This window comes from Ctenocephalides felis, unplaced genomic scaffold, assembly GCF_003426905.1.
Source record: "Ctenocephalides felis isolate EL2017-DRISC unplaced genomic scaffold, ASM342690v1 CF-g0.4_SCAFFOLD_03720, whole genome shotgun sequence".
Classification (NCBI taxonomy): Eukaryota; Metazoa; Arthropoda; class Insecta; order Siphonaptera; family Pulicidae; genus Ctenocephalides; species Ctenocephalides felis.
This window is the reverse complement of record NW_020539874.1, coordinates 55,460-79,943: the sequence shown is the minus strand read 5'-3', so window position 1 is coordinate 79,943 and position 24,484 is coordinate 55,460. Positions and strand designations below refer to the sequence as shown.

The window sequence follows — 24,484 nt, the reverse complement described above, 5'->3', positions numbered from 1 at the left end:
GAATATAAAATTCTAAGTTTCTAATTCTAATTTCATAATTTTACTAGCAATAACACGCAAAATGAAAATGTCGCAATTTATTGAACACAAGTCTCTAGTGAACAAAATGGTTTATAAATCTGACAGAGATAAAAATAAAAATAAAAATTTAGCGCAGTGCATTTGTTACAAAAAAATCAACATTCGAATAAATTATGATGAGATTTCAACGCTATCGACTGTACTGAATACAGTTTCAATTATTGTTATATAATTGAATGTGAGAATCTTATTTGAATAGGAGCTAACAAAACATCTACCTATAATGATATCGCGCGAGGGCACGTAGTTCAATTGCAAAAATTCCATTATCATTTTGGTTTTCTACGTAGTTAAAAGGAATCATTCTAATGGACCCAAAAGTATAATATAAAACACTGAATTTATTTAACAAAACAAGAAAAGACTACGTCATCTTCTATAATGCTACAAATCCAAGCGCAAATGTTTAAAAAACAACTTGAAAAATTATTTGTAATTGTTTCGCAAGACAAAACTATTAGCAGTCAAATCTATTAAGCAACTCAGTCTACTTTAAACTAATATTTGAAAGTTCAAATGGATGGATGATTTCAAATATTTCAGAAAATTCTAGTGATATATAAATCAAAATGTACTCGGAAGCGGCAGTAACTGCGTCCACGCAATCAATTCATTTTGTATAATGAAAAGCCTAAACTAATATTTTAAAGTTTAAATGGATCGATAATTTGAAATATTTCAGAAAATTCTAGTGATATATAAATCAAAATGTACTCGGAAGCGGCAGTAACTGCGTCCACGCAATCAATTCATTTTGTATAATGAAAAGCCTAAACTAATATTTTGAAGTTTAAATGGATGGATGATTTGAAATATTTCAGAAAATTCTAGTGATATATAAATCAAAATGTACTCGGAAGCCGCAGTAACTGCGTCCACGCAATCAATTCATTTTGTATAATGAAAAGCCTAAACTAATATTTTAAAGTTTAAATGGATGGATGATTTGAAATATTTCAGAAAATTCTAGTGATATATAAATCAAAATGTACTCGGAAGCCGCAGTAACTGCGTCCACGCAATCAATTCATTTTGTATAATGAAAAGCCTAAACTAATATTTTAAAGTTAATGGATGGATGATTTCAAATATTTCAGAAAATTCTAGTGATATATAAATCAAAATGTACTCGGAAGCCGCAGTAACTGCGTCCACGCAATCAATTTATTTGTATAATGAAAAGCCTAAACTAATATTTTAAAGTTTAATGGATGGATGATTTGAAATATTTCAGAAAATTCTAGTGATTTATAAATCAAATGTACTCGGAAGCCACAGTAACTGCGTCCACGCAATCAATTCATTTTGTATAATGAAAAGCCTAAACGAATATTTTAAAGTTGAAATGGATGGATGATTTCAAATATTTCAGAAAATTCTAGTGATATATAAATCAAAATGTACTCGGAAGCCGCAGTAACTGCGTCCACGCAATCAATTTATTTTGTATAATGAAAAGCCTAAACTAATATTTTAAAGTTTAAATGGATGGATGATTTGAAATATTTCAGAAAATTCTAGTGATATAATCAAAATGTACTCGGACGCCGCAGTAACTGCGTCCACGCAATTAATTCATTTCGTATAAGGAAAGCCAAAATGATCAAAACTAAAAATAAACCTACAAGTTCTACGTATTACGGAAAATTCGGTACCCACGAAATCAACTTGAAAACCTTGAAATTAATGCAAGAAATATGTACCACTGACCTTTTCTCTTGTAAACTGTGCTGCATCAGGTTCAATTCCTCATGTAAATTGGACTGCATCAATTTTAATTTCTCCTGTGAAATGGACTGCAACATGTCGTCTGGACTACCAAATTGTTGTAACTGCAATAAAAATCATTATCATTAGATACGCGTGAAATGATTTTATTGTTGAATAAAAATATTGCATTTCGATATAAATTCATAGTTACCTCAATATGCAGAAAACGCAGAAATCACTTCGACACGCAAATCACTACACTAACTAAACATACTGAACTACATTCCGAAATTTAAAAAAAATAAAAACTTGAACAAAAGCACTCGACAAGGAAGTCAATTACTAACACTTGAAATTATTATAGTATTTTTAAAGACAACGATCGCAACTAAACTAAACTGAATTCAATTCGAAACGATGCCGAACTTACGCAACAAGCCGATCAACTACGTCCACTTCACCGAGACCCTTCTGTCCAACGCCGCAGCCGAAATGGAAATGAAATTATGTCGCTGGCCAAGTGCACTCGAGACGGGATAGGCGTGGCCTATCCCCACTCGAGGCGTGGCCTATATCTCTGTCCTTGTTCTGCTCAGTAATCCTATGCGTGGAATAGAGTGCGAAATAGTACTCGAGCGCACTCGCACACGATATAGTTGTCCTTCTCTGTACGCAGTATTGCATAATGACCGACCGGCTTCCGAAAGAACCTCCGCCATTATTATGTTGTATGAGCTTCTGTCTGTCGGCAAAGTGCAACGTAAAATTACAATCAAAATTTAAAGGAACTCTTTGTCAAATTTGCGTTATTTATCTAAAGTAATTGATAAAATTTTAATATGTTATTACATATTAGTAATTGATAAAATTTTAATATGTTATTACATATTAGTCCACAAAAATGCGTTTTTTGACTTGTAACTGATAGAATACAATTTGTTAAAAGATTGTTTAGACTTTGCAATGTAATATTATCAGTACCTACTTTTTGCATACCTAAATAAATTTCACTAAACTTCATTGTTTAATTTTGTTTGTAAAGTCATTAAACATTATATACCGATCTGCAGACAATTTTATTAGGTAATAATAAATTTAAATTACTTGTAGTAAAATGTGGTTATAAAAAACCGAGGTCAAAGAAACTACAGACTAAAAATGCAATAAAATGAAACGCCACTTTGATATGATACAAATATTTTGTTTGTTTTTAAAAATCATTTATTATAAAATTGATTTTATGGGATATTATAAAAACACATCGAGCTAATTAATTTTTGGTCAAGATTGCTTTTTGTTTAAGTAATTAATAATATTTAAGACACCGGGAGAAGACAGAGGCAACTAAGGAATGCAATTCCGATGGAAAATTTCAATACCGGTATTTCGGTAATTTTTCATTTTAAAACCGGAATACCGGTAAATTACCGGTATTTTTATTATCTTAAACAAACGTAAACAAAATTAAAAGTTACTAGTACAAATATAAACAAATGTCTATACAACTACAACTATATTCAACTAAACAATTAAAACAATAAGTTTATTTTTTTAAATAATAATTTAACAAAAGTATATCCAATTTAATTAATTCATTATCACTATCGAGTATGTTGAGTACTTTTCACGAAAACAAACTTATGAGTAAGATGGACCAAAAACTCATAAAAGATCATATTACATTATTATAATAAACTGTATTGTCTGTATCCGGTCCGTTTAAAAAAATAATTTTTCTACAAATATATAATTTAAGATCGGATACTTTGTCGAGATAACGACAATTATCTAATCAACGATAATTGAGTACTGTTATTTAAAACAATGTGATGCTTCTATAGTATTTTCAAACTTCGAAACGTTGTCGAAAAATAATATTTTATAATTGTAATAAGAACCAAAAATATTTAATAATTATCATAATTATTATGTATAAAGTTAGAAAAAATAAGGGTATGATATAAAATATTTTGGCGCAAATATCACTTAAAAAATCGTTACATTTTTACAAAAGATGAAACAAACATCATAATCTATCAGTTCAATTCTATTTATTGTAACACGATATGAAGCCCTTAGTAAAGCAATAAATATTCAGTTTAATGACGAGTTGAGATTATGGAATTTAAAGATAAATTTGTTCAGAGATTTTAAACTTTAGTGTATTGTGTATCAAATAGCGCTTATGTAAAAATACCGAAAATACCGGTATTTTTGGGATAAATACCAGTAAAAATACCGCCAAAAAATCGGGCGGTTATATACCGGGTATACCAGTTTGCATTCCCTAGAGGCAACCATACCATTATTTCCCGATGAGTTGGCACTCAGAATAGTATCTCGTTATGTTTGATAATAACTTTATCAAACATCATGTTTGATAATAACTTTAATAGAATTCCAACAAATGGTTTTAATATATCACACGTAAGAAAAATGAAACCCAAAACGCACCTAATCATTTTGTAAAAGCGCGTCCAATTCATTACAACTTTTTTTTTGTTTACACGCTTGACTCAAATATTATAATACACAAGCTAAATTTATATATCCATGGTTTTTAATAAAGTTTTGGTCGTTTTATATGATTCAAATTATCAAAGATATGCTGTTCTTCATTTTGTCAATGTAATTTTTTTTGCATGAAATTGGACGCTCCTTTTCTCAAAAACAGAATTATCATTTTTGCGATTTTGACCCGTCTCTTCGAAACAGTTGGACCTGCCTTGGCCAATAACTAATCAGCACGTCTCCCTATCAATAGGAATCGAATGTTTTTTGAATCACTCAAATCGGTTGATTCGTGTTCTCGAAATCGACTTCAAAAATTAAAAAAATATTACATTTGTATTGATGGGGAGACGTGCACAGGTAGGTCCAGCCGTTTCGATAAATGGTCTGAAACAGCAACGCTGCGCAACTTTGAAGAGTTCATAGTTTTCAAAAAAAATTCAAAATACAAAAAAAAAAGGTTTTTAAAGTCATTTTTTTCATTATTCAAAAAAATTTAAAGCTCCTTATATAAGGTAATTTTCAGTACGGGATGTTCCAGTAATTTGCCTTAAGGGCACATATTCGTCATCTTAACATATCTTTCTTAAACTTTCAGCTCGTTTAATACAAATTGTATACTATTAGCCAAATTACCTAATTTGATAATAACTTATTAATTCGATAATTTACATTCAGAGAGAAAGACCGGGCAAAATAATAAATTTTAATAATCGGTTATTTGAACCCAAATGATTCACATCAATTCATATCAATCAAATTTATTACACAATTCATTGTGAACTGTCGTAATCTAGCACAAAAATATTTATTCAGATCTGAATATATATATACACAAATAGAAGTATAATATAAATATACAATTTAATTTATAATAGTAATATAATATACATATTTAAATTAAACATTAAAAATATTTCACAGCTTTATCAAAAGTTTTTTTAAACAGAATTTTCGCATGACTAGATTTATCTAAATCTCTCAAATTTCATAAAATAAAGAAGCTAAAGGATATCGAATTGTAAAAGCAATCAATGAACAAATTACTTGTAAGAATAGCAATATAGAAGTCAACTTAGGTTCATGCATTGGGCCAAAAATTCGTAGCAGATAATTTATCAAAGTTAGATTATTTGTAACAACGTAATCATGCTTCTCATCCCAGTCTATAATTTTAAAAAATTTATATGCAGTGATCACATAATAGGAAAAATTACTTAGTTCAGAAAGCTTGAATACAGTTATGCTGATTTCTAGTTTATTGGAATTCTCATTTAATTTGGGAATTCTATGCCTGGGGCAAGGAATTAAATGAAACAATTGAGGTATAGAATATAAAAAATTTAAAATCTGTGGTATGAAAAACAGTAAAACTGTTTTACTAAAATGACCCAATATGCCCACAACGGCAAAAGTCATACCAGAAAGATAGCAGAACGTATCTCCAACAAATACATCCGAAGGATACCTACAAATTAAATCAATGTATTATTTCTAAACATTTTGTTTCACTTCATTTAATTAAAATATGATAAATACCAATTATGTCGCAGTAAGGCCATGGTTGTAGCAATGTATGGAATCATAAAATACAATGAAAACATGTGGGTCTTCCACAACTCCCCACCTAATTCAATAATATTAAATATTATTATAGATAGTGCTATTATAACACTTTGACCTGCCTCTAAACCATTTACACCGGCAAGAATATTAATTGCATTGGTACAAAAGACTGCTAGCATTCCCATAAAAATGTAGTATAATGAACCTACCAAAAATATCATTACATATAAATATTTATGAAGGTGATATAATATAAAATACTCAAAATACCTAAATTAATACTCAAACCAAATATTTCTCGAAATGGTTTTGGAATTAAGATTGTTGTAGAATTAAAATTGACATAATAAACCATCAACAATGGTAATGAAGCTATAGTGGGAAGAAGCAATTTATGCCGCCATCGCAAGTCTAGAACATCATCTGCAAATCCCAATAACAACATACAACAGATCGAGAGTAATGCAGCAATAAGTTCAACAAACTAAAATTAATTGACATGTGAAAATTTCTGTAGTATAAAAGTATATATAACTTGCTTGAAACTATCTACTTCGTGATGTGGAAAACTAGATTTATCCAATATGTTGCTGGTGAATGGAACAGGAATAAATAAAAATAGAGTTATTAAAAAGATGCACCCAGAAACTGCACCCATTGCTTCAGGACTGTAAAAACAATTATATTTATAAGAAAAACATTTTCCAAAATTACATTCAAAAACATATTGTACTTACATTTTTTGAGAACTAACTTTGTTCAAATCAATTCCATAAAGATTAGATTTGATAAACATATCTTTGATTTTAGGAATTATTCTATACGTAACATGGTAAGCCATTAAGGACATAAAAAAACATATAACTAAAGGAAACATTTTAGTGATTATTAACTCAATAGTCACATTCATCAAAGATAAATAAAAAAGTAAAATTTACACATAATTTACATGTTTTTATATTTTGATACAGCTACAAAAATGACAACAGGTTAGTATTGCCAGATGTTACTTTAGGAATCTCTGATTGGCTGAAACGGCAAATACGATATTTATTTTGCCAACATGAAAGTAGTACATTTTTGAAAACGAAATATCACTTTGTGCTAACGACATCAAAATCATAGATAAGTAAGCATAATGATCAACATGACATCCCCTATTCCTATTAATTATTTACAATATATCTAATCGTTAATCGCTTTTGTTAAGACAATAAATAAGTTTTTAAGAATCATATTGGTTTTTTAATACTTACTGAATTCCTTGTTCGAAGCTGAACTCAAATTCCAGATACTTCGCACTGATTTAGCAATGGTGTTAGTCAAATAATTTGAACCACAATGTTTTGGAACAAATTTGATAATTGTTTATTCATAGAATAGATATAAAATACAAGATAAGCGTGAGAAAATATTAACCTAATTATTATGCGATAAAATTAATTCATGAACCGCACATCATGCATTCGTCTTTATTTTGAAGTGAGCAAACCATCTCAGCCATTCTTAGATCATTCACACCATTTTCTATTGATTCAACTTTACCATTAGGAACTTTATTGTCCAACTTTCTCTTATCAACTGTAAATTGTATAGCTTGTGCTGCTGGTTTAGTCCGCAAATAATACATGCCCGTTTTAAGTCCCTTTTTCCAACCATAGAAATGTATTGAAGTTAGTTTACCATAGTTTGGTTCAGCAACATGTATATTAAATGACTGACTTTGATCTATGAAAGCACCTCGATCAGCAGCCATATTGATCAAAACTTTATTAGAGATTTCCCAAACTGTCTTATATAGATCTCGTATATTTTTTGGAATAGATTCAATTTGTTGAATTGAACCATTTGCGCCAATAATTTTGTTCTTCATGTCGTCATCCCACAAATCACATTCAGTAAGATCTCGCAGTAAATGATGATTGACAACTTGAAACTCACCAGATAATACACGTCTATTGTATACATTTGATGTATATGGTTCAAAGGATTCATTATTTCCTAATATTTGGGCAGTAGAAGCAGTAGGCATAGGTGCTAGAAGTAAAGAATTTCTAATACCATGTTTCGATATCTTTTCTTTTAATTGAGACCAATCCCATAAACTAGTTGGGGTTACACCCCACATATCATATTGTAGAATTCCTTTGCTTACTGGGCAGCCTTCATAAGTACTATAAGGTCCATCTTGTTCAGCAATTTCACAGCTTGCTTCCAAAGCTCCAAAATATAATGTCTCAAATATCTGTTTATTCAACATTTGCGCTTCTTCGCTTTCAAATGGATATCTCATTAAAATAAATGCATCAGCCAAACCTTGCACTCCAATTCCAATTGGACGATGCCTCATGTTAGAATTTTTGGCTTCAGGTACCGGATAATAATTGACATCTATGATCTTGTTTAAATTCTTTGTCACTACTTTTGTGACATACTTCAACTTATCAAAATCATATGTCTTATCAGATTTCACAAACATATTAACTGCTATAGAAGCTAAATTACAAACTGCAATTTCATCTTTAGATGTGTACTCAACTATTTCAGTACATAAGTTGCTTGATTTAATTGTTCCCAAGTTTTGTTGATTACTTTTGCGATTGCATGCATCTTTATACAGCATATAAGGTGTCCCTAGAAATATAAAGTTTCATCAGTACTTGTATAAATATTTACAGCATGCATGTCATTTATCCTCATCCTCAATATTTTTTAGTACATAGTGAATAATTATACAAAGAAAGAAACACTGCAATAAAAAACTGTATTGAATAATAAGTTACCTGTTTCAACTTGTGATTCTATTATAGCAAACCATAGTTGTTGTGCTTTAACTTTATTTTTATATCTTCCTTCCTTCTCATATTTCTCATATAAACTTTTGAACTCATCCCCCCAACAGTCACTTAAGCCTGGTGATTCATGAGGGCACATCAAACACCAATCTCCATTTGCTTCAACTCGTTCCATGAATAAATCAGGAATCCACAAAGCATAAAATAAATCTCTTGCACGAACTTCTTCTTTACCAGTATTTTTTTTTAGATCCAAAAATTCAAATATGTCTGAATGCCACGGTTCTAAATAAATAGCAAAGGCGCCTGGACGTTTATTTCCACCTACACATTATAAAGATTTAGTTTTATAGATCTGCAATTTTGTTGTTTTTTAAAAAATACCTTGATCTACATATCTGGCAGTATTGTTGAAAACACGGAGCATAGGAACAAGCCCATTAGAAATTCCATTGGTTCCTGCAATGTAAGTGCTTTTTCCACGAATGCAATGAACGTGTACTCCAATGCCGCCAGCAGATTTCGATATAAGAGCACATTGTTTTAAAGTATCATAAATCCCTTCAATACTATCTTCTTGCATAGCAAGTAGAAAACAACTTGATAATTGAGATCTCGGCGTAGCAGCAGCAAATAATGTTGGACTGGCATGAGTAAAATATTTTTCAGATAATAAGTTATAGGTATCTATTGCTGCATCAATGTTTTCGCCATGGATTCCAATAGCTACACGCATTAGCATATGTTGTGGTCGTTCAACTACTTTTCCATTAATTTTTAATAAATAAGAACGCTCCAATGTCTTGAAACCAAAGTAATTGTAACTGAAATCTCTATCATAAATAATAGCAGAGTTAATGCGATCTGCATTATCCATTATTATTTTATGATGAAAATCTGATATCATTGGTGACCTCTTTTTAGTATACTCATTAGTCATATTGTACAAATCATCCATGACATCTACAAATATTTTTATAAAAGTTAAAAAAAATCGACATAATTTCATAAGGTTTCTGCATAGTGTATTAACAATGTTCTGTAGGAAACTAAAACTAATGTAAACATGCACTATATCTGATGCTAACCTGAAAATTGTTTCTTTGTTTCTTTGTGCAAGTTTGAAACAGCTATTCGTGCTGCAAGAACGGCATAATCAGCATGATTTGTTGTCATGGTAGCAGCAGTTTCTGCGGCCAGATTATCAAGTTCTTGAGTTGTAACTCCAGTATATAATCCATTTATGACTTTTAATGTTATTGAGACCTAAGGCATAGAAACATTAGTGTTTATTTTCATATTACAATTTATATAAATCAGAAATCATACAGGGTCTACAAAATCCATGTTCAATCCGTAACATAGCTTTTGAATCCTTGAAGTGATTTTATCAAAATGAATTTCTTCCTTGCGGCCATCTAAAATATTACAAATTGAAAAAAAATAAAGGATAAATAATTTATATAGATGATGCAAGAACAGATTTATAAAACATACCTCGCTTAAAAACATACATCTTGTTGGGTTTCCCTACCATGTTGTGTATTGAATGAAGCAGATTAACTTAAATCTGCTTTATGCCACGATACTTCAAAACACTAAATGCCCGATGACATTAAAATTACGATTCTAGACAAAACACAACTTGGTTACGAAGTTACAAAAAATGCTGTGCGCTTTTGGCGCGCAAACAATATAAATTCGAATGTTGGTATCACCCGTATCACCTATTAGCAAGCTCATTGTGTATGAATAAATTTCGAATAATTTTGTTGGTAACACGTAAGCGCTTTCTTCGGTTCGTTATTGTTCGTTATTGCTTCCTGTTTCTTTTCTAATAAATGAGTAAAATGATAATTATCATATTATGATAAATATATAATACTATTGTTTCAGTACAACTGAATGAAATAAAGTTCGTAATATAATTTTTATAAAACGATATTTTTCATTAAATCTAATAGAAAAACATTATTATAAATCAAGGAAACAATCAAATACATTTTTATACAAAGTATAACATCTTATTTAAATTAAGTCATATTGAAAAGTATATAAAGATATAGATAAAAGAGTGTGAGTCGGACATGCTACTAACTAAGCTATGTCCGCCACAACTCATAAGTTATTTAATTTATAAAAAGAATTTAAAATCTGCTATGGCGTGATTTTATAAAAATATTTTGAAACATTCAATAACTTTAATAAAATAGATCATTACTGAAACAATATTTTTATTTATATACCTAAAGAACTCATTTTTAAGAATAAAATTGTAAATATCATGAAGTCTTTTGTACTGCACATATGGCGGCTTCAAATATACATTTATTTCATGTATATTTGTATCTAAACTAAGCTCTGCTTTTAGTTTTATTCACTTTTATTCAAATAGTTTCCATCTTCTCCAAATCTTTCATTTTCCCCAGAACTAGCACAAGGCGATTCCGGCTCGAAATGTAAAAGTTCGATTTGTGACAAATATGGTTCAGAGAGTGGCGAATCAAGAGATTCTACTTCAAGAGGAAGTGGAACAGCCTGCGGCGGTAGCAAATCTGGTGAATATTTAGTGATTGCTCTTGCCCTCCATAGGGGTACAACACCCTTGGGCTGAGTTGGAGTAGGGTCCTCCTCCTGAAAGATATATTAGGGTAGCACTATTATTTTGAAGAGATATAAATCTCATTGGAATACTATTGATAGCCCAAATCTGATTGATAATAATGAAAATATGTTTAATCTAACCGCGTCGTTTGATTGCTGAGGAGGCTGCTGCTCTTCTTGTTTCAATTGTTCATATATGGCAGCATCAAATTGAGGATCTCGAATCCAAGTATAATAACCGTGTTGCATACAATTAAGTTCAAAAGTAAAACATCCGTTCCCTCGAGGCAAGTTACGCGACCAGGAGCCATAATAACGATGTCTAGGATGAACTAACTGACCTGGACCTTCCATTACGCCAAATTGCCAAGTTCCTGATAAAGGCAACATTGTTCCTCAATATAATAAAATAAAAAATAAGAATAAAACAACAATTCTTACATATCATTTTGGTCAAAATTAAGTAATATTATTATTAAAAATCATTACCCATAAACTTTGTCTGAGTTAATGCGTAAATGTAAGTTCCTAACCCATGTCGTTTATTGCGGCGCCACGATCCTTCGTAGTTGTCGCCATTTGGATAATAATAAACTCCAAAACCGTGGCGAAGATCCTTTTTGAAATCTCCCTCATAACGAGATCCATCCGTATATAAAAATCTACGAAAGTGATAATTTTAAAATACGTTTTTTGTCTTATTAGATTTATATGTAGAATAATTGAGAATAATAGTATTCGGCTCACTTTCCAATGCCGTGTTTGAGACCTTTGCGCCATTCACCAGAGTATCTAGCTCCATTTTTAAAAACATACTGTCCTTCTCCGTGTCTTAGGCCCTTTCGGTACTGACCTTCATATTGATCACCATTGGGAAGTAAAGCCCATCCGAATCCGTGCCTGTCGCCCAAAACGTTACGCTCTCCGTCGTAATCCTGTAAAAGGATAGACTTATAACATAAAACAATTATAATAATATGTTAATTTCAAAGAAATAGTTAAAAACCCAAACTTTTAAATCCATGAGGTTTAAAAGAAGATTGCCTGATTAGAAATTACTGCACACGCCAGCTAGTAGAAATTAAAAGACGAATCATCAGAAAGAACTGTAGAACAAATTGGAAGAAGAAAATGTTCGCGGAATATAGTCAATTTCTCTGCAACAGGCCAAGAATCCAAGCTGAATTACTAAATTACCCAATGGAGTGAGTGACCTCTAATAAAAATACAATTTTCAGCCCAATTATTTAAGTGTGCTTGTACGTACACATTTGTGTATTCAATCACAATACCTCAGAAATTATTGTTTATTATGATTGCTCTATTTATAAATAAATTAATAAAAAAAAATAGAAATATGTGAGCTTACCCCGTAAGGATATTTGTCTGCATCTTCACCTTCATTCTTTCGTGGACTTTCTCCTTCTTCCTCGTCAGACATATTACATCACTCTAATCCAAAACAATTTGTCAATACTATTGTTTGCTTAAAACAATTTGAAGTTTTCCCTGTTGCTTAGATTATATTATTATGTTCGCGATCGCATTGATATGATCGAGTAATCGTACAATTTAAATGACAACAAGAACAATTAAGTTATTAAATTTTTAAAAATGTGTGGGTCAAAAAATTCAAAAAGGACAGTATTTGATAGATTATTACAATATATTAATTTGACTACGACATCTGAAATTGTGTATAATACCAAAATTCAATAAAAAAAAATGAAAAAGTCGAAATAGTAAAACTTTATATTGCAGAAATGAAAATAGATATTGACTTTCGGTGAACTCATTAACTTATTTTTTAATAGAAATTTTATTAATTAACATTGCTTTATTAACAACACGTTTACATCTTATATTTTCAGACAACTCACAATGTTGTCTCTTTTTGAGCGTTGAATTTACCGCAACTTTGTTAGATTAAGACGAATTAAGTATAAGAAAAAAATACATAAGCATTTATTATATTCTAAAATCAGCATTTATTATAATAATTGTTTTATATACTAAAATATTTCCTAGCATTATTTCCAAATATTCTCTTTAAAGAAGAAACACACAATAATTTATCCACATGAATAGACAAAACTCACTATTTAAATCCTGAATTCATAAAAATCTATTGATTTTGTTCAAAATTGTCGTGTGTTGCTGGTAAGCATGTTCAACAAAGCTTGCTTTTCCTTTTCTTTTTTGCGAACCACATCGAGGGATCTGTTTTTCCAGCAACTTTTCTCAATTTGATGGGACGACTGCCCACATAACGTCCTGGAAAAAAGATATATAGTTCTACTTATTCTTTTACCGAAATGAAGATAACTATTGTTATATTTACCGCGATTATTATTTTGGCACATTCGGCAAATACATATTTATCTCGCAATTCGCGAATATAAACATTCAAAAATATTTTCATCAACTTAAAGTTATTTCTGTTAAATCCTCGAATCAAAATCAGAATTGTGAATCAGCGCTTTGGAACTTTTGGTTATTTGTGGGCGAGAATTCGTTTGGGAACAAATTGAGAGGTGCATCATTTACCGAGATAAACGATAATTGATTTAAATTTAACATATTTTGAAAAATAATTTTTAGATTAATTTAATTTAATCAGTTAACAACTGTGTCATTCTCATTTAAGAGTAAGCTTATGATGAGTATATTCGTCAATCACATAGTAAGATGGGCTTTTAAAACAACGGATGAGAAAGATGGGTTTATTTTAAACAGTAGATACTAGATACGTTATTTAAATAACAATATATTATTTTTTATTGATCTGGTATGTATATTGCTTCCACATTTCGGGAAGTTCATGCTACATGTCTGAAGGTAAAATACCACTTACAATTACTTATTTTATACAGTCACATATTTTATACATTTTTGAATACTCGTATACTTAGTTTTTCTCAAAAATTTCAAGTTGAATAGCGAAATGATATGTTTTAAACGCATGGCGAATATACTCGTCAATATACAAAATTTTGCTAAATTTCCATGACGAAAATTTTCGATAACCGCAGTTAACCGATTAAAAAATTTAATATATATGATATATATAAGATATCACTGGAATTCGCATTGATTAGCTTTTAGCTCAAAAAAACCGTTGGAAACTTCAAACTAAATCTCAATTCTTATTGATTGTATTATACTTGTCTGCAAAATGCTACTAGAAACTATAGTTATTTATATTTCGACGTGTTGGCTACTATGTTAGGAATTATATATATATATATATATATATATATATATATATATATATATGTTTATATATCTCTAAGAATAAACGTATGTTGTTTATAGAGACAAATGTTGTAAATAATACAATCTTTAATAAAATGTAGTTCATAAATGAGATACACGTGACGCGAATTAGATACAAAACTATAAAATTTCGATAAGCGAGTGTTTGTCTCTATTTTTATCAAACATTTTGCGAAAGAAAATCATAAATTGATTAATAGTAAACCCAATTAAAATTTTACGACTTAGCGCCGGCTAGTCGCCTTAAAACAAAAACAAATTCAAATTGATTTAACTGACTAAAAGAGTTCGAGTTATGTAAAAAGAATCATCAAGAATGAGATGGAATGAGTTTATTCATTAATTTATAAGAATTTCTTGATCTACTGCCCGTAGAGTTCAAAAAGGTCGCGTCGTAAGTGAATTTTTAGTGGTGTCACGACCCCGACGGTATAATATTCAATATTTTTAATATAACGAGAGTTATTAATAGATCCATAATGGTTTTCTGGAAGCGCAGAATGTCAATGAAATCAAAATCAAAACGATATCATTGGATGACAACTGTACTCTGTCAGATCAGCAAAATTGCACTCGCCACGTCTTTAATTATGAACTAAATATGCATAAGAACTTATAATTTAAATCCGTATCATGATAAAACTAACTAATACTTTGCTTCAAAAATCATTTGTGCTATTAAAATTAACACTCGCTTAAGTTTAGGGTAGACCATTCAAAGTGGAAGCACCTTTTAAAGTCCTTATCCTTATCGAGTTTGAATTTTTGAGATCGGTTGAGCCATTATTAAGAGAACATCCACAAAAGGTCAAAAACTTCTCCTTGGAAAAGTTAAAATTGAACAATTAGTTAAAATCTTGCATATCTTTACGTTTTATAGGTTTCTGTACATTTTGGTATACCTTAGGGGGCGTCCTTTAATCACATGAGATTTTTAGGTTTGACAAAAAATCATGGGTGGAGGAAGCTGTCTAGTAAAATATCACGTGTATTTACTTTTTATATGAATTTTCAAAAAAAAATATGATTTTTCGTAAATTTTACGTAACTAGAACTACACGTGATGTTCAGTGGGAGAGGAGGGGTAATTTTAAATATCACAAAGTATCACCAAGTGGGAGGGAGGTCCAAAAATCCTATAAAAACCGATCACGTGATTATCGGACGTCCTCTTAGAAAAAATGAATGTATGTGTATGTATGCGGATACAAATTTTCGTCGGAACACGGATCAACCGATTCGAATAATCGAAAAACATTCGATTCGTATCATTCGGAAGACCAGCTGATTAGTTTTTGGTAAAAGTAGGTCCACACGTTTCGAAGATACAGAACAAAAAGTGCCAAAAATGCTAATTTAGTTTTTGAGAGAACGGAGAATCGCAGACAGGTCCAACGGTTTTGGAAAAATAATAAAAAAGAAAAAAAAGCCATTGGGGGGTCGAAATCGTCATTATCAAATCAAATATTTTATGAAAATATTAATAACTACAAATTTTATTGATCTATGGGTTCCGTACTAATGTTTATCCGCTTCGATAGTTCGTCTCTAAAACAGCTGCATTGCTTTGAAAAAAGTTGACAATATAAAAAAAATCTAATTTTTCAAAAAGGTCATTTTTTTCAAAACAATGTTTTTTTTTAAATTTTAATTTTCGATACGAGAAGTTCCAGCAATTTTTCTTAAGGCGCGATGCCATGCATTAATACTTTGATATTTATTTATATAAATTATCTCCACTGCTTCCGAAACCAATTATATATGTATATATATATAACGATCATTACATTATTCGATTATTTATAGAAGCATAATGTTATTTTTGTAAAAACACATTTCTATATGACGCAGACCGTGGTGATTTGTAAACGCATCGTCATTCCTTGACTTTACAATATCTGGTACAAGAATTTCAAATATTTAGCTGGCAGGGAGTAAATAGCTTTGTAAATGAATAAATTTCAGCCAAAACAAAATTATATTCAGTTTAACTTTGATACGATTCCAGATGTAAATTTGGATCAACTTTAGACTTAAATAAGACCTCTGACTAATGTTGTTTGTTTGCTTGTTCCATTTCTCCTGAACTTGAACCAAAACTTTCGTTCAAATTATGAAAGTGCATTGCCAATGGCATCTTCAATAATGTGCTAGATTTTTTTTTATTAAGTTCAACTATCTAAAGTATTATTTATTTCAGCCTTGAATTCAATTCATCGCTTGTATTCAACAAAAAAAATCTATGAATAAGTCAGTGATTTCTATGCATTTTCTTTAAAATAATGTTTGCTTTATTTAATACTTTGATTGCTATTAAAAATTTAAATTAAAAAAATAAATACGTATGCTCAAAATCGTAATTTTGATTCTATTAAAAAAATTCAATCAGAAATTTTACATAAATATATAATATTTTAATCTTATTTAAACAATTTTATTCGAAATATATGGAGTTAGTTGCTCTATATAATTAAAAAGTATTATTTAATTAAAAACTAAGGACTCAATATTTCTATGAAAAAAATCATCATAAATTTAACTCAAATATTGTAAATTATATGAAGAATATCATAAAAATCTAAAAATTAGTAAATTATATGAAATTGTCATGAATAGAATCGTTAAAAATACAATTTGTCTATAAATTGTCTATAATGTTGTAAACTGCACTATAATTGTGTAAATTGTCTAAAAACGTAAATTGTTTTAAAATTTTGTAAATTGTCATAAATAATCTTACAATATTGCAACTTGTGTAAAAATGTTTTAACCTAAACTGTACAAAAATTTTGTAAATTGTCTGAAAATGTAAATTATATCAAAATTTTGTAAATTGCACTAAAACTTTGTAAATAGTATCTAAATATGATATAAATTATTTAAAAAAAATTGTAAATCGTATGACATTGTAATGAATAGTCTTACAATATTGCAATATGTCTACAAATATTGTATATTTTATGAAATTTTTATAAATTGTCTATAAATGTTGTAGTTTGTCTGAAATTGTTGTATTATAAAAATATTATAATTGTCCATAAATGCTGTAGCTTGTCTGAAAATGTTGTACTATAAAAATATTATAAATTGTCCACAAATGTAAAGCTTGATGTGTTTATGATTTTAGAGTATTAATGCTAAATCTAAGAATATAACGCAATTCAAAAAGGCTTGGCTATTGAAAACAAGGTAGTAATTTAGAAAAAAATTATTTCATAGCTTATTAAGCTTAACTGATACCCGTATCTAAAACCAACTTAAATAAAAACTAAAATAAAATATTCTTCTATAACTTATCTTAAATTACAAAATTTTATTCAACATGATTAAGACATGTATCAAGTATTTAAAAATATGGGCAAAGTCGATAAGTTCGTTTATTCTGAACATTACCAGTCTTTTGCAGATTCTGTCAACTATTGCATAAAAAACTGGGTTATATCTGCTGAAATTCGAAATGACTCTACAGTATATATAAAGCGACAGTTGAGAGCAAATCAAAATCGAAATTGAGCGCAACGGGTTAAATTTTTTTTAAAAAAATCGCGTAATATATAAATTTATTATGATCCTGCACAATCACTATTATCAATTTGTTTATAATTATATAGTGCGCAATTCGTGATTGAACATGACTACAGATTATGAAAATTGATATAAAATTTTGAAATTTATGCTTTATTTGAAATTTGCGAACATTTGCGAAGTCTCTGCATAATTGTTCCAGAAATTCCAAGGATTTGAGAAAAAGTAAGATTATATGTTGAAAATCTTATTCTTAATAAATTTGTATTTTAAATATTACAAAATAAATCTAATTAATAGTTTTATTATAATTAAAGAAAACTTTATGTTTATTTATATATTCCGATTCTTTTCTTATTTAGTTAAACTTTTTTTCCCTTTGTAATCCTAAATTGTCTTAAGTTATTTGAGGCAGTATTAAAAACAGCTTAAATTTACTTATTTTCTTATATATTCGAATGGATTTTACTCATTTTTTTGTATATTTGCATAAAAAAGTAGTCTGGCAAAGACTAAGTTAACCAAAAAAAATTCAGTATTAGATTATATGATGATTTAATTAATGCATATGTTTTAATCAACCATAATTTAGCAATATTTTATCAAAAATATAATCATTTAATAACTTACTTTAGTAGTTTTTATTTTTATATATCTATTATCCTTAAAAGTTATAAATAAAAATTAGCTATATTCTTTAAAAGTAATAAATAAAAATAAGATATTTAAAAATTAAATATGTCAGTAAAATTATTTATCTTTCTGATTACAGAACAGAAACATTAATGGATAAATTGTTGTGTATGGTGTTGCTGGCTATTCTCATTGTGAACATTGCGAGTCATCCATTTCATTCAAGAACTGATTATAAAAACAATGTAGAATTCAAAGATCTTAGCGCAGAACTCCAAAATGATCAACCCAACCCATTTGCAAATAAAGAAAGAAAAACACAAACTTATAAACAGACTAATAAAAATATGGAGAAAAATATGAAGTCTAGGAACGTTAGTATGGTCGGAATGCCGTTCTCGGTTTTATACATGAACCAGCAACGCATAAAAAGTTCAAAAAATGGTCACAAAATAATAGGTACAGATTCAACGGTCACACCACTACCACGTATAATAAAATCTACTCAAAGAAAAAAATATTCTAATTTTCCACAGCTGTGGGTTTCTTATGGATGGAGACCATCAGCAGGAAAATAATATCAAATATATTATACATGCACAAACTATTGTTTTAAAATAATCACGATAAACTCACATTGACAAATGTACCATAGGTGATTTTAATTAATTTCATATAATAAAATATAGATTTTGCATTTTAAAAAATATAATATTTTTGTATTAATTATAGATATTTAGGAAAAGTTTATACCAATGATATATTATTCATAGTTTAATGATTGTGATATAGAATATGTATAATTTTGTAAATATAAACTACAAGCTACTCATTATTTAAATGCTGATGCCTAAATGTAAACATTTCAAGTCTCAACTTGTATTTGAAATATTAGTCTCGAGTCAAACACAGGTAGATTCATTCATAAAAAATAAAAATTACTCACCATCCATTTCTTTCATTGCCTTTATGAAATCAGCAGGATCCTTGAAACTAATAAAACCAAAACCTTTGCTTTTATTGGTTCTTTTGTCACGTATCACCTTCGCCTTAAGAAAGGATGGATATTTGTTGAATGTTCGTATCAAAAGTTCATCAGTCACATCATTACCTAAATCACCACAAAAAATTCTAAAATCATCATCTTCCCAATCTTGAAGAGATGGATCTTCCCATGTTTGACCTCCTGCTGTTCGAATAAGCTAAAAGTATTGAAATATATGTTTTAATATTTATGCAAGACAATAATAAGTTAGACAATATTATATTAAATATAACTTTAAATCAAGAAAACATGTATCAATTATTATGTATTATAATAATTTATTGGAAACATAAATTATATGATAAATATTACCTTCTTATTTTTTTTCCTTGGCCGATCATCACCAAAAGATTGTAAACTAGAGGAGGCTTTGCCTTGCATAATTGCTACAGCAGCCATTTCATTTGTAGGTGCTACTTGCTTGGATCCATGGCTTTCACTTTTTATTCGATTAATCCTATTTGTTATGTCTATTTGCATAGATGATATATCCACTTTTGACTGAAAATTGAAAAAGATTTAGTTTTATTAATACATCAATTGTGTAGCTGAAATTCTGACAACTCCAACATATGTTTTTCTAATCAATTATAGGGTTAATAATAATTAAGTGTCTAAAAAAATACCAAAAATTACCTTTTTTTCTTCTACGACTGGTTTATATAACTTTGGTTCACTACTTAGCACTGTTGGTTTAGCAATTAGTACAGGTTCTGCAGAATAAACTTGAGGCGGAGGTTCATATGGTGTTAAAGTTTCTTGGATGTTCTCCATAGGCTGAAAATTTAATAAAAAATATGCAAATTTCCCATATTTTATGCAAATCTTAAAAAATGAAATCTATTTAAACTAATATATTAATTTTATATTACATACATCAACTGTATGCTGCATAAGTCTTTGCAATTGCGTTGGTAACATCATAGGAGGCGGAGGTTGTGCAATTGAAGTGAACGAAGACATCATTGGGAAACCGATTGATTGATGCACCATTGGATCTGGAATAATATAAAAGCATCATTTCAATAAAGGTAAAACACATTTCAAGAACCCTAGCTAAATGATATAGTAACAAACAACAAAGTCCGTCTTTGGCTAGAAGATCGACTTTTCTAAAATACTCTATTTTTGATGATAGATTTGAAATTAAAATTGGTTAACCCAACAATGAATATGAACAAATATATAATAACCTGGTGCAATTTGTTGCAGTTGTTGTTGAACTTGATTATATGTGTTAACACCAATAACTGGTCTAGCCATAGTTTGTTGATGCATCAAGGCCGATTGCTCCACGGAAATTTCTGCTTCAAACCTGAAAAATTCATTATTTTGCATAAATAATATAAGTATAGTTACTTGGATTTTATAGGTTGTATTTTGCTCACCTGGACATTTCGTCCTCCATTATCCGAAATTTATCATTTGATGCCATTTTTAATATAAACACTAATGGTTTAAATGTTTGAATGTTTCACAAAATTGTTGCAAATAAAACAGTTTTGTTTAATAGTAACACAAGTCCTATTTGAGCACACTTAATTCATCTTGACTTGACACTGTCAAACGAGTCAAATAGACAAAAAAGACAATAGGAGTGAAGGCAGCAGCGTGGCAATAATACAATTGCAGCCAACTTTATGATGCTAAAAAATACAAATTATCTGTTTAATATTTTTAAAATTTATATTATTACATGCATATAGAAATAATCGTTTGAAAGTTACAAAAGGTAATATTTGAATTTATGCAAGAATTTACATTTTCGAACTTATTGTTGCAAAATTTTTAAACATAAACACACTGATTGTATAATTTAAAGCCTAAAATAATTGCTAGACCCAATATGTATAACAAACTCAAATTGAAGTAATCAAATGAAGTGATTTCTCTAATATAAGAATTGCTTCCTTTTATAAAAAGAAAAATAACTTGATTAAAATACTTACTTACAATAAAAAAGATCTTTAGGCTCAAATTGCACATTCCCTTATGTATTTGTATAATGCACAATAACAGTTATTATAACATTGATAGACTCTGACAGTAATATTATTGCTGATTGTGTATCATGAATTAAAAATACATATTACGTATCACAAAGTTTCATATTTAAATTTTTACATTTCGAATCATTGATAAATAAATATTCATACTACATTCTAAGTTGCTCCGCAACCACATCAGGCAAATGCTTAACTTCCTCATCAAAAAGTGTCAAAGGTGCCTTCATAGTTAAAATTTCTGAATTTTGTTTCCAGAAGCTCTCATGGATCATATCAACATGTATAGGAATAATCACTTGCCTTTCTTTATTAACTTTATCGTCATATACTATCTTACGAACTAAAGTTGTCCCTTTACGGTACATGACAGGTTCATTATTATAATTTATATTGAATTCAGAATACAACAACTCATTTTTATCAGAAGACAATGTTCCACGCAATCTTTCTTCTGCCTAAAATATAAAATAAATATAAATAAAAATAGGTTTATAAATAGTATGATATCAATAGAAAAAACTGAAAGGATTGAGTAGTTAACAAATGAAAAATAATGTAGATTATACCTTGGCTTTTGATAACTTTCCATTTAACACCAGGTTCCAAAAAGAAGTATTATATAAATTATTAACATGTACATCAGCTTGTCTCCAACTAAGATAATCTTTTAAATTTTGATCAGACGGATATAAAACTATTCTTGCATCAAAGCTTGGTGGATAATTTAAATTTTGGTTTCCAAAATATTTTGACCAATTACATACATACGCTGATGTGAACAGGCTACTTACAGTACTCATTATTTTAGCACTTCTACGATTGTACAATGAGGTATTTTTCTTGAATATAAAAGAATATTCATCGCTTTGTCCATAGCTGATTGTTATATCATGAAATTCCTTCATGACTGTCAAAGCAGCTTTGTTCATTAAATTCAATGCTCGTTCATCATTAGGTTTGTTGAAATCATGAGAATCAGCAAATTTGTGAAAATTTTTGCCATCTATTCTGACAACAATCCAGCAATTTTTTAAGAGCTGGTCATCCATTTCGAAATCTTTTACATATTCATATTTACTTTTAGCCATTGCAAACAACTTAAAATATCGTCTAGATTGTAGAAAACAACCAGGGCGAAATATCATAACAAATAAAAAAACGACAATCAACTATTTTGGTCAATCAACGATTGATACAATTTTTCTCCTAGACAATATAATAATTGTAATTTTTTAACCTAAAAATATTGATACAAATAAATAAAACTAAATAAAAAAAGTACACAGTAAACGCTCTGAAGAACTATATAAAATTTTAAATTATGATTAAAAATTTAAACATAAATTTGTAACTCTTTAATGAAACATTTCTTAAATGACATTAGTTATATTTGTTATATTAAAAAAGTTTACGCGAGTGGCGCATGAGTGGTGGCAAAAGCAAGAACTATCGGTCTTTGAGCTGTCAGTTAAGTACAGGACCGCACTTTACACAAATTTAAATTATTTAAACAGATATATAATCTATTTTAAAAAATAAAGAGATGTAGCACAATTGGTTTCACAATTTAGAGACAGCTCTTTAATTGCTTAATTGCTTAATTTTGCAGCTCTTTAATTGGTCAAAATAATCCATAGATATTCAAAGATATCTTCTATACACAGAATATTTTTAACAAAGTTTTTGCCATTTTATTTTTATCAAATATTCAAAGATATCTATAACTCTTAAAAATGTTCTTATAAATCTAAATAATTTTACTAACAGTTTCAGCAACCTGTAATATATTAAAACAAAAATTATGGAAAAAACTAAGTATGTATTATAAGAGTATAGCTATTATTTTATTACATAGTAAATTCATAAAAAAAAGCAACAGTAAAAAATCTACATTTCATATTAATGCACAGAGTACAAACTACAATGATGTTGTCAATGTGTGTGTATCATTCATTAAAAAATGTACATAAAACATAATAAAATGAAGATATATATTAATGTAAAATTACATAAATGTATAAATGGAAATAAAGAAAATTTTACTATATTTTTAATTTCCTATAGTTTCCTCAGATTCATGATTTAGATTTCAGTATAACAATTTCGTTATAATCTGTGAAAGGTATACAATACTATTTTCTAGATTGCAAGCTTTGATTATTTATAGTAGTCATAATGAGGAAATTAACATTCCTTTAATTGTAGCGGTACTTTAACTGAGATTCTGACCAATAGAAATTTTATCAATCTAAGCTTACAAACTATATATTATTATCTAATTTAAGATATATTTCTTTTGAGGAAATATTTAAATAACAATTTTCCATTTATAGAATATGGTAGATAACATTTCCAATTTTTTCGTTCTTTTATCTTAAATTCATATCAATAAGAGGATATTTAAATTCATTATTAATAATTACTTATAAATTAGAAATACAATCACAGTAAAATGTTTTAAGACCAATTTAAATGTTAATTTTTATATCTATAATTTATATTAATTCTAGTTTATATTAAGCATGTAAGTAAAAAATAACAATTACTTTCAATGTATTTCAATTTACGTGTTTTTGTCATTCTCTGATTTGAATTCATTTACACAGAATAATTTATTATCCTTAATAATCATCTTTAATAACAGTTATGCAGATACAAATTTTGAATTCATTTTTAGGACAATGAAACAAAGAAATATTATGCCAATAGTCCTACTTAGCAGTTCACTACAA

The 24,484-nt window shown here is 28.8% G+C and overlaps 5 protein-coding genes across 5 annotated transcripts; all 5 read right to left on the bottom strand.

Annotated features, from left to right (window-relative positions):
* Positions 1-5,245: 5,245 nt before the first annotated feature.
* Positions 5,246-6,778, bottom strand: LOC113390977 (UDP-N-acetylglucosamine--dolichyl-phosphate N-acetylglucosaminephosphotransferase-like). The gene is made up of 5 exons (XM_026626965.1): positions 6,606-6,778; positions 6,422-6,536; positions 6,139-6,352; positions 5,842-6,073; positions 5,246-5,770 (listed from the first exon to the last, which is right to left on the bottom strand). Exons 1-5 carry the CDS (start codon positions 6,776-6,778, stop codon positions 5,284-5,286), a joined length of 1,221 nt encoding a protein of 406 aa, XP_026482750.1. The 3' UTR covers positions 5,246-5,283.
* Positions 6,779-7,253: 475 nt separating this feature from the next.
* LOC113390976 (ribonucleoside-diphosphate reductase large subunit-like) lies at positions 7,254-10,306 on the bottom strand. The gene is made up of 6 exons (XM_026626964.1): positions 10,161-10,306; positions 9,993-10,081; positions 9,752-9,929; positions 9,048-9,626; positions 8,652-8,987; positions 7,254-8,502 (listed from the first exon to the last, which is right to left on the bottom strand). Exons 1-6 carry the CDS (start codon positions 10,198-10,200, stop codon positions 7,313-7,315), a joined length of 2,412 nt encoding a protein of 803 aa, XP_026482749.1. The 5' UTR covers positions 10,201-10,306; the 3' UTR covers positions 7,254-7,312.
* Positions 10,307-11,036: 730 nt separating this feature from the next.
* On the bottom strand, positions 11,037-12,708 carry LOC113390984 (radial spoke head 1 homolog). Its single transcript, XM_026626971.1, has 5 exons — positions 12,637-12,708; positions 12,015-12,202; positions 11,757-11,929; positions 11,409-11,641; positions 11,037-11,297 (listed from the first exon to the last, which is right to left on the bottom strand). Exons 1-5 carry the CDS (start codon positions 12,706-12,708, stop codon positions 11,037-11,039), a joined length of 927 nt encoding a protein of 308 aa, XP_026482756.1.
* Positions 12,709-13,437: 729 nt separating this feature from the next.
* Positions 13,438-21,299, bottom strand: LOC113390982 (RNA-binding protein 42-like). The gene is made up of 7 exons (XM_026626969.1): positions 21,135-21,299; positions 20,940-21,061; positions 20,623-20,744; positions 20,383-20,523; positions 20,059-20,247; positions 19,648-19,903; positions 13,438-13,541 (listed from the first exon to the last, which is right to left on the bottom strand). The coding sequence occupies exons 1-7, from the start codon at positions 21,179-21,181 to the stop codon at positions 13,438-13,440; spliced, it is 981 nt and encodes a 326-aa protein (XP_026482754.1). The 5' UTR covers positions 21,182-21,299.
* A 440-nt stretch (positions 21,300-21,739) lies between these two features.
* Positions 21,740-22,963, bottom strand: LOC113390979 (probable tRNA(His) guanylyltransferase). Its single transcript, XM_026626966.1, has 2 exons — positions 22,319-22,963; positions 21,740-22,207 (listed from the first exon to the last, which is right to left on the bottom strand). The coding sequence occupies exons 1-2, from the start codon at positions 22,895-22,897 to the stop codon at positions 21,902-21,904; spliced, it is 885 nt and encodes a 294-aa protein (XP_026482751.1). The 5' UTR covers positions 22,898-22,963; the 3' UTR covers positions 21,740-21,901.
* Between the last annotated feature and the right edge of the window lie 1,521 nt (positions 22,964-24,484).

Excerpts from the sequence above, each read along its gene's own strand:
- LOC113390976 (XM_026626964.1), bottom strand. The coding sequence starts at position 10,200 with ATGGTAGGGAAACCCAACAAGATGTATGTTTTTAAGCGAG. Across the intron at positions 9,930-9,992 it reads ACATGGATTTTGTAGACCCT|GTCTCAATAACATTAAAAGT; the intron begins GTATGATTTCTG and ends TCTATGCCTTAG. Across the intron at positions 9,627-9,751 it reads AACAAAGAAACAATTTTCAG|ATGTCATGGATGATTTGTAC; the intron begins GTTAGCATCAGA and ends AAATATTTGTAG.
- LOC113390979 (XM_026626966.1), bottom strand. The coding sequence starts at position 22,897 with ATGATATTTCGCCCTGGTTGTTTTCTACAATCTAGACGATATTTTAAG. Across the intron at positions 22,208-22,318 it reads GAAAGTTATCAAAAGCCAAG|GCAGAAGAAAGATTGCGTGG; the intron begins GTATAATCTACA and ends TTTATATTTTAG.
- LOC113390977 (XM_026626965.1), bottom strand. The coding sequence starts at position 6,778 with ATGAATGTGACTATTGAGTTAATAATCACTAAAATGTTTCCTTTAGTT. Across the intron at positions 6,353-6,421 it reads CTAGTTTTCCACATCACGAA|TTTGTTGAACTTATTGCTGC; the intron begins GTAGATAGTTTC and ends AATTAATTTTAG. Across the intron at positions 6,074-6,138 it reads TGGTTTGAGTATTAATTTAG|GTTCATTATACTACATTTTT; the intron begins GTATTTTGAGTA and ends TATTTTTGGTAG.
- LOC113390982 (XM_026626969.1), bottom strand. The coding sequence starts at position 21,181 with ATGGCATCAAATGATAAATTTCGGATAATGGAGGACGAAATGTCCAG. Across the intron at positions 20,248-20,382 it reads CAGTCGTAGAAGAAAAAAAG|TCAAAAGTGGATATATCATC; the intron begins GTAATTTTTGGT and ends TTCAATTTTCAG. Across the intron at positions 13,542-19,647 it reads GGCAATGAAAGAAATGGATG|GACGTTATGTGGGCAGTCGT; the intron begins GTGAGTAATTTT and ends TCTTTTTTCCAG.
- LOC113390984 (XM_026626971.1), bottom strand. The coding sequence starts at position 12,708 with ATGTCTGACGAGGAAGAAGGAGAAAGTCCACGAAAGAATGAAGGTGAA. Across the intron at positions 12,203-12,636 it reads CAGACAAATATCCTTACGGG|GATTACGACGGAGAGCGTAA; the intron begins GTAAGCTCACAT and ends ATCCTTTTACAG. Across the intron at positions 11,298-11,408 it reads CTCAGCAATCAAACGACGCG|GAGGAGGACCCTACTCCAAC; the intron begins GTTAGATTAAAC and ends TATATCTTTCAG.